At 41.7% G+C, this 14,032-nt stretch overlaps 1 protein-coding gene and 1 pseudogene across 1 annotated transcript; both read left to right on the top strand.

The window, feature by feature from the left end:
* Positions 1 to 1,736: 1,736 nt before the first annotated feature.
* LOC114511670 overlaps positions 1,737 to 14,032 on the top strand; it is a 36,428-nt pseudogene continuing 24,132 nt past the window's right edge.
* On the top strand, positions 2,211 to 11,541 carry LOC114511691 (zinc finger protein 883-like). The gene is made up of 2 exons (XM_036013478.1): positions 2,211 to 2,314; positions 8,211 to 11,541. The coding sequence occupies exon 2, from the start codon at positions 8,540 to 8,542 to the stop codon at positions 9,869 to 9,871; it is 1,332 nt and encodes a 443-aa protein (XP_035869371.1). The 5' UTR covers positions 2,211 to 2,314; positions 8,211 to 8,539; the 3' UTR covers positions 9,872 to 11,541.

Here is a 14,032-nt window from a genome sequence, read left to right as displayed (position 1 = left end):
GTATTATTTTGTGCCCAGAGCATCACAAGTTCGATTTGTAGTAAGGTATACCTGTGTTGGGGTGTATGTAGGAGTCAGCTGATCAAAGTCTCTCTTTCTCTTACTCTCTTTAATCAATACATATTTCAGAAATTAAGGAAAGTTAAATTTAGGCTATATTAAAGAGAACAATAAACACAATATCAGTTAAGGTTCCCCAGCACAGAACTGTCAGGTCAGTTTTAGGCACTGTTTAAACCACTTGAAATCTAACATCGCCTCTATTTTTTATTTCTTGAGAATTTTTACCTGGTTGATTATCTTGCTATTCATATTCTACAGTTTTATTGGCCTGTTTTCTTAAGTGTGTCTTGCTGTGACTAAATCCAGTAAAAAGTTTTAACACCCAGGTTCATAGACATGTAAGTAAAATATTGTTATGGAATCTATTTGTAACTCATGTACTGAAAATGTCAAATATACATGGAACAATTGCTATAAAGACACTAAGGTTCTCTCAAAAACTGAATAAAGTCATCTTACTATTCATTTCATGGGGAGTAAAGCTCTTTGAATATCAGGAGGCTAGGTGTGTTCACTCACAGATGGGAGCAAAAATACTTGAGATGTGTGGAGGAATCATGGAGGGTAGATATTAGGCAGCCCTAAAGCAAGTGAATGGTGTGACACCATACCTTACTTCCTCAGAATTTTATCTGGTACTGCTTTTTATTTGTGTTCCAATAACAGGAATTACTAGTTTTTCTTTCATTAACAATTCTTACATTACATTCTTACATTACATTACATTCTTAACATTAACTTACTGAGGCATACATAGTTTATTGTTTTGTAAGTATATCTGGGAATGTGATTAGCCAGTTTACAGTTGTTGGCATCCAAGGAGGTGTGGAAAATGGGCATCTGAACCTGAGGAAAATGTTTGGATTCAGAGAGTGGATCTTGTCAGGGAACAATGATGAATTCACTCATTCTTTTCCACATGACACTTTTTACTGAATTTTCTCAGATATGGTGTATTCCAAACTTGTAAGAATATATACATGTATCTGGGAATACTGGTTATGTACCAATTTTATATTTGCTGCCAGAATGGGTGCAATGTTGGCATATGATTATGTCGAAAGTGGGCACCTGAACCTAAGGCAAATTTTGAATTTGAGATTTTACTACTTATCCTGGACATGATCATTCCTGCTGAAAATACACTAACAATGTCTGCATGGGGACTGCAGAATATTTCCAAAAGTGATTTAGGTCAAACTATAGAACGGTATTCGTGTTGATTAATGAAATTATATAATGAGAATTACTTATATAGCTAAGAAAGAAAAGGCTCTATTAGGCCTGAGAACAGGTAAGACACAATGGGTGGTAAACAAAGGACACTGACTTCTAAGAACCAGAGATTTAACCTGAACTATGTCTCTGCTGGAAACTTGGCTACCATGAAATTCCTTCCACAAAGTGTGAATCCATTTCATTCGTGAGAACCCGAGGAAACAACAGGTGACAAAGTAAGTTGTGAGCAGAAAAATTTATAAGAATGTAAAGGAAAGACTTGGCATCATTTACTGATTATTTCATCTACTTCCTGGGCTCTTCTAGGTCTGTGTTACCTATCAGCGAGTAAATAAAAGTGATTGTAACTAGAGCCTTTATTGATGGCTAGCAAGCAGTCAAAAAAATTTCATCTTATAGTAAATTTTAAGGGATAGGTGCTGTTGAAAAGGGGAAAAAGAGGCACACCAAATGACAAGTATGAGGTTTTCGGGATTTTAAGAGCGTGACCCTTCACCAGAAAGAGATGACACCTTATGTCATGTTCAAGATCTCTTTTCCAACAGGACTCGTCATTTTCCAGTACCTTCCTCGGGAGCCCGTATCTTTTCTCCTCTCAGGAGGGGCAAACCCCTTTTCACCTCCGTTGACTCGAGGAACCACAGTACCCAGAAGGCACTTCGAGGGCTGAGCCAATGAAGGCTCAGAAAAGGCTTTTCCGTTGGGGCCAAACGCGTGGGGCGGGGCTTCCGTCGCCTTGCTGGCGGGCATTTTGTCTTCTGTCAGGTTTACTTCACCTGTCAGAGGGAGCCGAGCACTGGGCCGCGGTAGCGATGCGGTCACGAGAAGTCGGAGAGACCTGGTCGCCGCATCACAAACGCGATTGTGAGGCTCCGTGACTCCTCCCGGGGTGACTCGCGCCTGGTCCGGGATGGGGACCGCGGTGCCCGGCGCCCCCTTCTCGCCCGCTGTGTCTGCGTCGCTCCGCACACAGAGTCCGCCTGCGGCAGCGTTGCTGAACCTCCGGGCAGAGGTGAGTGCGCGTCCCCGGGCCCTCCTCCGCTCCCTTCAGCCCACCGAGCCCCGCAGCCCCAGTGCGGGACGCCGGTCACGTTCTGCTGCCCAGGCCGCGGCGTTCGGGACCGTTAGCGCTCTTGGGTACAAACGGTGTGATAGGGTGGGCGAGGGTGACTGGCTGAGGGGCCGCCCTATAACGACGCGCGAATGCTGCTGTCTCTGAAGGACTCGCAGACCTGGCCTCGGCCTTACATCTTTCAAGGTCTGAGGCGGAGTCACGTCCCGACTAGGAGGCAGAGGGGTTGCACCTTCATTCTGAGGGTTCTGGGAGCCCGGGATGGTCCTGAACCGACTGGGGACACAGGCTGTGTCATGGTTTACAAAGTCTTTTAGCTCTTGCTGAGATAGAAAACCGACTAGAATGGGACGATGAGGGCAGTGAGGCACAGGAATAGGAGACCCTGTTCAAGGTCACAGGACTGGTAAGAGGCTGCACTGAGGAAACACTTGGCCCGAGGTCACCAGACCCCAGGGCTGGGCTGAGATACAGCTGAGACCTGCTTACGAGGAGCTGAAAGGACGGTTGATTACTTCTTCCCACAGTTCCCGAAGTTGAAAACCATTATGAAACTAGACAAGGAAGGAAAGGGTGTCCCAGTGCCTACCTGGTGGTGACATTACATTATAGTGTCTAAATACTCTTTCCTTGGTCATTTCTCAGTTCTCTGTTGTGAGGACCCTGGCGATACCCCAATCTTGAGAGTAAGTCACCGGTAATATCAAGATGCTCCCATTTCTCGTGTCAATGTTAGAAACATTAAACCTGTAGACTTTTAAAAATGTTTTTTTTTTTAAGCTGAGTATGATTGCCAGGAAACAGAGATCTCAATGGAGTGAGAAAATGCTTCGGAAAATGGCAGTTTTAGCACTGATTTTATACATCAAAATCAAAATGGAAGACATAAATGCGGAACTTGAAATCCATTGGTGATAGGTGTGGGAGGCAGGAGAAAACAAGGAAGGAAACTCTGGTATTATATAAAAAGAACCATGTGAATAGACACATGGTTCTTTTACATTGGTTGTTATAGATAATTAGCACAATAAGAAGAACAATGCAGGATTTGGGGGCTCTGGTACAGTGTTTGTGTCCTGAGGGGTGAAAATAAAAAGGAAATTATCCTGACATTTGAAGGATGTGTTAATATAGATGGAAAAACACAAAGATGGGCTCACTTAAGATAAAGATTGACCTTTCTAAGGGAAAAGACTGGCCTAAGACATGACTCCTTGCCATGACTTGTCTTTAGTTAGACAGTTTTAACTTCAGGCCATCTATGGGGGTATTTTCAGTCTCAGTTTTTAAGGTTATCATGGCAGACTCCCCTAAGCTAGTCAGGTTTAGTATGTGGTCCATACCCCCCTTTTTTAGGTTCATACAGGCAACCAGTGTAAGCAGTAATGGAAGGTTTTTGAAGGAGAGACACCTGCACATGGAAATGCTTGGTTGTGCCACAGAGCTGGGAATAGGCACCTCTGATGTCCATCCTTTGTATTAAAAACAAGGAGCTGGGAGAGTCAATAATCAGACCTATAAAATGTTCAAATGATAATCTGAGTATCTCTTAGGGAGAAAATGGGGCATTTGCATAAGAGAAAGGACTTGGTCTCTCTTGGGTTTAACAGGCTCCATCTGGCTGCATAGTGCAAAAAAGACTATGGGAATTAAGGGAGGAGACAGGGAGTACAGGACCAGGTGGGTTCTATGATCCAGAGGAGAGCTGATGGACCAGAGCTGGGCCTCAGAGGTAGAAGGAAAGGTTGGCTTGTTGGTCCATTTTTTATTGTACGTTTTTCTATTACCATTTATCTCTTTTATATGGTCTTACACCTCCACTGTCCCTCCTCCCCACCTCAGTTTTTTAAGAAAGGCAACTAGAGTTTCACATTTCACAGTTGTGGAAGAGAAAGGAAATGGTTCAACCACCCCAGTGTTTTTGGTCCTAGCAGCTGAAGCAGTGGAGGCTCCATCAACTGGGCAAGGGAAGTTGGTGGTAGGTTAATTCTCTTTAGGAATATCAGAAGGTTTTTTGGTTTACATTTTTAAAAGTTTCCAAGAGCAGTGAGTAGAAATATCAAGTGAGCAGCTGAACGCATGGTGTTCAATAGGGCAATAGATGTAGACGTGCAAAAGTCATGGCTCTTTTGTGCATGAGAGCGAATGGGCAGAGCTGAGGGAGTCAACCTGTGGTGTGAAGATATGAAGGAGGTAGAGATCACACAGTGATGTGCATAGCTACAGGAAGTGTGAGCTGATGGTCCTGGATACCTGGTGTTGTGATTTAATGGTGAAGCATATGTCAATGTTTTGCTGTGCCTTGGAGGCATGATCTGGGAGGATCAGTGAAATTGCTTAGCAGGAAGGATGGGGTGCTCAGGCATGGTCCCAAGTTTAGATGGCATTTATTTGCCCCTCTTACTCTCATCCTGCTGCCTTTGTTGCAGGGGATGTGAGTGATTAATGAGACTAGATGATACCGCAGGCAGCTCTGTCACCAAGGGTTGGTGTCTTCTCTGAACTGGTGGCTTGTGAGTGGGTTGGGCATGGGGAACAGTAGGATTGCAAAGTCTCAGACAGACTGTTTCAATTCATTTGTATTAATTCTGACAGATTGTTATAACATTTGAGGATGTCGCCGTGTATTTCTCAAGGACAGAATGGCACCTTCTTAGTGAGGCTCAGCGACGACTGTATCTCGATGTGATGCTGGAGAACTTTGCCCTTATATCTTCACTGGGTAAGACATTCACTGTCCCTGCTCACTTTTCTTTGGCGTGTGTGCACCTCTCTTTTCCCAGGGTTATGGTTTCCTTCTAAGGTATAAGGGTCTTCACCAGACTTGTACCCAGGAAGCAATGGACAGCAGCAGCTGGTCTTGTGGTCTCTAGGGTTTTTTTCTTTTTGTCTCGTTGCACCAAACTTCAATAAACTAACTCTCACTTCAAAAAAAAAAAAAAGACCCTTTACTCAGCAGTGACCTGGACTAAGCTTTGTATTTCCCCATGCCCTAAGGTTTTCTGGGGTTGCTCTGCCCTCACATGTGGACTATATACACAGTTTGCTTTTCCAGATTTCTGTGTACATCCTGCACTTGCCAAGGCTTGTTTATTTGCAATGTTCCCTCCTCTTCTTTCAGCCCCAGTACCTGGTGTACTGAACCTGTCACTGAGCAGACATGGGTTTATCCATGTGACACCTTGATGAATGACCCAACAATCTGTATTAGAAGGAATATGTCTTTATTTACAACATTCCAACCCTGGCGGCGGGGGCGGGGGTGCTCAGAGCACTTATGCTCAGAGCCCTCTTTTCCCACAAGATGCAGCATTTCCCTTGTTCCCTAAAAGGCTGTACTAAAAGCCCCAAAAGTTCCTTATGTCTTTACCTTAAGTCAGCTGTGCAAGCGATTCTGTCCTCCAGGATCTGGGGTATGTTGTCATCAGCTTTTGTATAACAGTCCAGGAAAGGGTATACCACATTATACTGGATCAGAGTGAAGTCAGGGAAAGACATAAGTCCCAAGAATCCAGAGAGAGTCCGGGTTTGCAAGGCAGCAGCAAGTCACTATCTTGCAAAGGAGAGTCTTTGGAGTCAGCTAGAGCCTGTCAGATCAGAAGAGCAACATGTCTCCTTCCTATTATACCAGGCCACATGGCCAAATCCTGACAATAAACTACATAGCTAGCTGCTCTCTTATTTCTCCATATCACATGGCTACTACATCATTCCTCCCTCATGGTTCAACTACCTTCTAAGATTTATGACCAAATTATTTCATGGCTGCTCACCATTAGTTTTAAATCCTGACCCCAGAGCCTCCTGTGTGACCTCATCTCTGACTCCTTCCACTCTGAGCTACATTTATCAGTTCTTCTGTATTTACATGTTTTCTGTTGCCATCCCTAGTCAGGGCAGGAGTGACTCCATGGGAGTGCCCCTCTGGCTACATTAGGAGTCCGGATATATGCTGAAAGTTTCACCCACCTTGCCCTGAGGCAGTAGCACAGCTATTATCTTACCTTTGTTATAAAATGTATCTTTCTTTTGTTTATTTATTTTTTAAGATTTTATTTATTTATTTTTAGAGATAGGGTAAGGGAGGAAGCAAGTTAGGGAGAGAAACATGGATGTGCCAGAGATACATCAATAGGTTGCCTCTTTCTCACCCCCAACTGGAGACCTGGCCCACAATGTAGGCATGTGCCCTGACTGGAAAACAATCTGGGACCTTTCAGTTCACAGGCTGTCTCTCAATCCACTGAGCCAAACCAGCCGGGCATGAAAAGTATCTTAAGCCTTACTGTTTGCTCCTTCATCCTCCAACCAAAGGCTATGGGTGATTTGAGGGCCTCTCAGTCTAAATTCCATTTCCAGCCCTTACAGGGAAGGATTTGAGGTCAGTAGTGTTTCTGGAAGCCTAATGGATTTCTCATTGAATAGGGAGGAAAAGCACTTTTTATATTCTTGTTGATTATTTCTACATCTGTTTATATTTTTTATCCTCACTGGAAAATATTTGTATTGATTGAGAGACGGGACAGAGAGAGAGAAACATCAATGTGAGAGAAGCATGGATCAGTTGCTTCCAGTACTTGTCCTTAACCAGGAATTGATCTACAACCTAGGTTTGTGCCCTTACTGGGAATCAAACCCTCAACCTTTTTGTGCACAGGCCAGTGCTCTAACTAATTGAGCTACTCGACCAAGGCTGGATAAAATATTATGTATATATTTATTAGTTCTGTTTTTTTAAAGTATAGTCAACTTCAATAATTCCTTATTGCTTTCGAATCGGATGATTTACTCATTGTTGAAAGGGGGATATTCAAGTTGTCTAGTACTGTTGCATTGCATTTTCTGCTCTCAGGTCTCATATTGTTGGCGTGGTGTAGTTAGGTGCTCTGTGATTGGGTGCATAGTGGTAAAAATTGTTATCCTCTTGATGATTTCACTTTGTTATCATTTTAGGATGTCTTGTTTCTCACATGACAGTGTGCTGAGTTGTACTACAACAGTGCTGGTTATGTATTTCTTCTGTTTTCTCTTGCATTTGCATCGTCAGTATTCCATGTAATTGCTTAACTGGGAGGGAGGCAGAAGGGTTCTTGTTTATCACAAGAGAGACAGGAGTCCAGCCATGAAAGGATGGGCTCAGAGGGTTTCTGACATTTCCAAATGGCACTTGGGGAGCATTTGATGCCAGGGGTTTGTTAACACTTAATGAGTAATCTGTTCTCTTTAACTATATTTTGTCACCATTTCCAGTGACCACACCTTAATGTAGTTGCCCTTTCCAAGTGTTGGTACTTGGCCTATCTGTTAGTTCTCATAGTTATAATTTCTACTCTAATTTATGGCCAGGGATAAACTGTACCTCTCTAACCACTACACCACTGCCATTTCCCTAAGGAGTCTTTTTGTTGTGCTCTTCAACATTGGTCAATACCTGTTGCATCTTGAAGTGTGCACATGTTTCTGTACAAACCTTGCACAGCATCTGCTCTGCTATGGTTGATTTTCATGGTTTTAGACACATTCTCTTTCCTCTACACAGCCTGACGTCACCAGCAGGAAGGGTTTTGCAGGCAGCCGTCTACAGTGGTACAACTTATATACCCTTCTCTCATCCTTGTGTTATGTCCTAAACTAGTGTTTTTATTATAGAGGTGGCTATTATTTATAGATGTTAGTGGCCTAGTAATGTACAATAACCACTGTGTCAGAGTTTGTCTCACTTGTCTAGAAAACTTTCATAAGAATCATGCCTAGATGCAACAAATGCAAGTTGTTGGCGAGAAAACTGCCTCCCTGTAGGTCACCATGTATTTTACGAGAATTTCTTTTTGTTCAGGTTGTTGCTGTGGACCAGAGGATGTGGAGGCACCTACTGAACAGAGCATTTCTGTAAGAATCTCAAAATATAAGAAACCCAAGTCAGTTTTGGCTACCCAGAATAGCCACCCCTGTGAGAGTTGTGGACCAGTCTTGAGAGACATTTTCCTCTTGGTTGACAATCAGGAAACACAGCACAGCTCAACACTGCTGAGATGTGGGAGATGTGCAAAACCATTTTATTTCAATGCACAGGGTCACCAGCACCAGGAGCAGTGGGACACGACAAAGAATTGTATCTTAAGTAATGTGGACAGAGTTTCACTTACAGAGAGCCACAATTTCCATATGTCATGGAAGCCTTGTACTTCTACTCAGGTTGGAAAGTCCTTCCTCATCAGCTCAGGTCATCTCAGGCAAATGGCTACTCACACCATGCATAGGGCAAACAAAATCTCTAAGTCTGGAATGACTTTTCAAAGCAGAAAACATTACAGCCAAAGAGAATGCAAGAAAGCCATCGGCCATGATCACACACTTGTTGAGAACCACAGATCCCTTACTGGAAGACATTGTTTTTTGTGTTGTGAATGTGGGGAATCTTTTACCCATAGTTCTGCCCTCCATAATCATCAGAGAGTTCACAATGGAGAGAGACCATATGAGTGCAGTGAATGTGGAAAATCTTTTACCAGTAGCTCTGACATCTGTGAACATCACAGAGTTCACACTGGAGAAGGGCCTTATGAGTTTGGCCAACATGGAGTATCTTTTGCCAGTAGGTCTGACCTACATAAGCATCACAGAATTGACGCTGGAGAAAGACCTTATGAGTGCACTGAATGTGGAAAATCTTTTTCTTGTAGTTCTGCCCTTCGTTATCATCAGAGGGTTCACACTGGAGAAAGGCCTTATGACTGTGGTGAATGTGGAAAATCTTTTAACAGTATTTGGGCACTTCAACGTCATCACCGAGTTCACACTGGAGAAAGACCTTATGAGTGTGGTGAATGTGGAAAATCTTTTAACAGTAGTTGGGCACTTAGGCGTCATCACAGATTTCACACTGGAGAAAGGCCTTATGAGTGCAGTGAATGTGGAAAAACTTTTCACATTAGCTGGGACCTTCGATGTCATCACAGAGTTCACACTGGTGAAAGGCCTTATGAATGCAGTGAATGTGGGAAATCTTTTTCCAGTAGCTCTGCCCTCTATAAACATCAGAGAATTCACATTGGAGATAGGCCTCATGAGTGTGGTGAATGTGGAAAATCTTTTACCAGTCGCTCTGAGCTCCGTAAACATCACAGAGTTCACACTGGAGAAAAGCCTTATGAGTGCACTGAATGTGGAAAATCTTTTAATCGTAGCTATGCTATTCGTAATCATCAGAGAATTCACACTGGAGAAAGGCCATATGTGTGTGGTGAATGTGGAAAATCTTTAACATGTAGCTCTGCCCTCCGTTATCATCAGAGAGTTCACACTGGAAACAGACCTTATGAGTGTGGTGATTGTGGGAAATCTTTTTTCATTAGCTCTGCCCTTCGTTATCATCAGAGAGTTCACACAGGAGAAAGGCCTTATGAGTGCAGTGAATGTGGGAAATCTTATACCAGAAGCTCTGCCCTCTATAAACATCAGAATTCACACTTGAGGAAGGCCATAATAGTGCAGTGAATGTGGGAAATGAATATACTTGTAGCTCTGCCTTCCATTGTTATCAATGCATTCACACTGGGTAAAGGCCTTAGGAATGCACTGAGTGTAGGAAATTACCACAATTCTGATTTCTGTTGTCAAAGAGTTCACACTGGATAAATGCTTTATGAGTGCACTGAAAGGGGGGAATCTGTTATCTGTAGCAGTCACCTTTAATGGCATCCGAATTCACACAAAAATGTTTTATGAACGTGGTGAATATGGGAAGTCTTTTTATTTGTTAGCATTAACCTTCATTGTCATCAGAGAGTTCACACTGGAGAATGGCTTTATGTCTGCAGTGAATGTGGGAAATGTTTTTCTTCTATCAGTGATTTACACTATTTTGAGAGACGTTACATGGCAGAAATGCATTTTGAGTTGTGTGAATATGGGGTATATTTTACCAGTCACCATTGCCTTTGTTGTCGTCATTAGAGAATTTACAATTTAAGTTCTAAGAAAATTTGGGAAATCTTAATTTTTTTATCCATTCCTTTTGTTGTCTTCTGAAAAGTCACACAGGAGAAAGGTTTCACATATACATGTAATATAAGAAATTTTTTTTCTTGTAGCACTAGCCTCTTATATTCAGAGATTTCACTCTGGTGAAAGGCCTTATGAATACAGTGAATGTGAGACATTCTTTTTCTGTTCTTTCTTATCATCAGAGAGTTTACGTAGGAGATAAGCCTTACGGTGACATCAAATATTGGAAATCGTTTTTCTCATAGTCAGGGCCAGCCTTAGCACAGTTCACACTGGTTAAAGGCTTCAATGATGAAGTGAACATCAAAAATCTTCAACTATAAGTACATACCCTTTCGACATTGTGACGTGTCACTGTGTTAATGGTTAGATTTTAAGAAATGTTTTGTTTTGTTTTTTTCAGTGTAATGACACTAAAGAAAGCTTTCTCAGGACACGTCTGAGTTTAGTTTTATATGTTCACAGTGCAGACATTCTCAGAAGTTTAATGTATAAATTTTGAAGAACCTAACAAAAGAATTTCTACTAAATGTGCTTTTATGCATTATTACTCATAGTGTATGTTGGTTGCATTTCCTCACTCTAAGAAAATGTTAGTTTAATAAATGTAAATGTTAGCTCTTTCCATATGTTCCTCATGTTATTTTAGTTGCATTTCCCTAAGGATTTATGATGAGCATTTTTACAGCTGTGTATGTATTACTGTTTTTAGTAAAATGTATACTCTGTAATTTACCTTTTCTTTTAGTGCCACTATTTGTAAAGAAGATTAGCACAAATTAATAGCATGGAGTGAAACAACACAGATGTATGTTGTAATGTTATCCATTTTCACTCCTTGAAATTTTTTGCTTTATGGAATAATTTTTTGGAATAATTATTTGAAATATTGGAAAACATTTCCAAATTTGGATTTTCTGCTGTATACAATGTAGTAGGTACATAATATATACTTTAAGGAATAATCTACATTATTAACACATTTCATCACTTTTGTAAATTCAAAATATTTCTAATATAATAAAAAGCCTTGCTTTTTAGTGTTCACCCATTTTTATGGTTTACTGCTTGGTTCGCTGGTCTGGAGGAGGACTTCAATGTGCACTGCCACTGGGTGGTATGAGTATGAACAAGTATTTGTTGAACCTCTATGTACTCCCGAAGTCCAAGAGGAGTTTAGTGAGTAGACTCCCCATACCTTGGTCCATGCAACCTGGGTTTAGATCTTACATTATTGACTGTAGTTATGATTATAGGAAAGGGATGCACTCTATGGGCCTCAGTATTTTCCTGTGTAAAATGGGGTAATAAGCAACCTTGCCTTAGCTGGTTTGGCTCAGTGGGTTGAGCGTTGTCTTACAAACTAAAAGGTCACAGGTTCAATTCATGGTCAGGATACATGCCTGGGCTTCATACCAGTTTCCCAGTTGGGGGCATGCAAGAGGGAAAGAATTGATGTTTCTTTTTTTTTTTTAAATATAGTTTATTTGATTATGCTATTACAGTTGTCCCACTTTCCCCCCTTCACTTTACCCTGCACATCCTCTCCCACCCACCTTCCCCCACTTTAATTTATGTCCATGTGTTATATATATAAGTTCTTTAGCTTCTACATTTCCCATACTATTCTTACCCTTCCCCTGTGTATTTTCTACCTACCATCTATGCTACTTATTCTCTGTACCTTTTCCTATTCTCTCCTCCTCCCACCCCCCTGTTGCTAACCCTCCATGTGATCTCTATTTCTGTGGTTCTGTTCCTGTTCTGGTTGTTTGCTTAGTTTGTTTTTGTTTTTGTTTTAGGTGTGGTTGTTAATAATTGTGAGTTTACTGTCATTTTACTGTACATGTTTTTTATCTTCATTTTCTTAGATAAGTCCCTTTAACATTTCATATAATAAGGGCTTGGTGATGATGAACTCCTTTAACTTGACCTTATCTAGGAAGCACTTTATCTGCCCTTCCATTCTAAATGAAAGCTTTGCTGGATAGAGTAATCTTGGATGTAGGTCCTTGCCTTTCATGACTTGGAATTCTTCTTTCCAGCCCCTTCTTGCCTGTAAGTTCTCTTTTGAGAAATCAGCTGACAGTCTGATGGGAACTCCTTTGTAGGTAACTGTTTTCTTTTCTCTTGCTGCTTCTAGGATTCTCTCCTTCATTTTAATCTTGGTTAGTGTAATTATGATGTGCCTTGGTGTGTTCCTCCTTGGGTCCAACTTCTTTGGGACTCTCTGAGCTTCCTGGACTTCCTGGAAGTCTATTTCCTTTGCCAGATTGGGCAAGTTCTTTATTATTTGTTCAAATAACTTTTCCACTTGTTGCTCTTCCTCTTCTCTTTCTCGTACCCCTATAATTCAGATGTTGGAACATTTAAAGATATCCTGGAGGTTCCTAAGCCTCTCCTCATTTTTTAAAAAATTCTTGTTTCTTAGTAAACTTGCTGACTGCACCAGAGATCTGTTAGTGATTTCTATATTGCATGACATTTTCTGTTTGAGTTTGACATGTAGAATCATTTTTAATTTCATGGCAATTGACAGTCCTAATAGCTCAGCTAATTTGAAACTAACAAAATTGCTGTGTAAAAGGAAAAATGGTGTTTGTGTTCAGTAAATGTTTAAAAAAAAATTCTTGTTTCTTCATTCTTTTCTGTTTGGTTGTTTCTTTCTTCCTTCTGGGCCGCTCCATTGATTTGAGTCCCAGTTTCCTTCCCATTACTATTGGTTTACTGTACATTTTCCTTATTTCCTTATTTCACTTAGCATAGCCTTCATTTTTTCATCTAATTTGCAACCAAATTCAACCAATCCTGTGAGCATCCTGATTACCAGTGTTTTGAACTGTGTATTTGATAGGTTGACTATCTCTTCATTGTTTAGTTGTATTTTTTCTGGAGCTTTGATTTGTTCTTTCATTTGGGCCATTTTTTTTTTTGTCTTGAAGCACCTATTACATAGTGAGTGACGGAGCCTTAGGTGTTCACCGCAGCAGGGTAACCTACTCACTGTGTTGTGACACTGTATGTGGGGCAGGGGTCTGAGAGGGAACAGTGGTGCTTGCTCCACTTTCTACTGGATTTCAGTTACTTTCCCCGCTTCCCACAAGCAAATTGGGCCCTTCTGGTGCTGATTCCTGGATGCGTGGTTTGTGTACATCCTGGGACCCTGTGGATCTCTCCAGCAAACTCTCCTGTGAGGCTGGGAGTCTCTCCCAGCACCTCAACCCCCACAGGCGTTTTCAACTGGTGTTTTGAGGCTTTATTTCCCCACGCTGGAACTCTGGGTTGCGAAGTCTGTCTCACTCCCCAGTTTTACCTGGTTTATCTGCAAGCAAATGTGGGACTGCCTGGTTTACCAGTCACCTTGTGCGCCACAATCACTACCTCGCTGGGTCTACCCACTGCCACCTTGCGCGCCTGGGGTCTGCCAGCCACTACTCTCTGGCCCAGCTGCCCAACTCAGCCCCTGCTACTGGTCTGGATGAATATTTGTTCTTTTACTCCTTGATTGTCATACTTCCATATAGTTCAATTTTCTGTCACTACTGGTGTTTTTTTGTTTGTTTGTTTCTAAATTTTTTTTGTTGCTCTTATTTTGCTTCTGCGAGGAGGCACAGTGTGTCTACCTATGCCTCCATCTTGGCCAGATGTCAA

This window comes from Phyllostomus discolor, chromosome 12 (assembly GCF_004126475.2).
Source record: "Phyllostomus discolor isolate MPI-MPIP mPhyDis1 chromosome 12, mPhyDis1.pri.v3, whole genome shotgun sequence".
NCBI classification, from domain to species: Eukaryota; Metazoa; Chordata; class Mammalia; order Chiroptera; family Phyllostomidae; genus Phyllostomus; species Phyllostomus discolor.
Note: the sequence above shows the minus strand (reverse complement) of the source record. Positions and strands in the feature narration are given on the sequence as shown.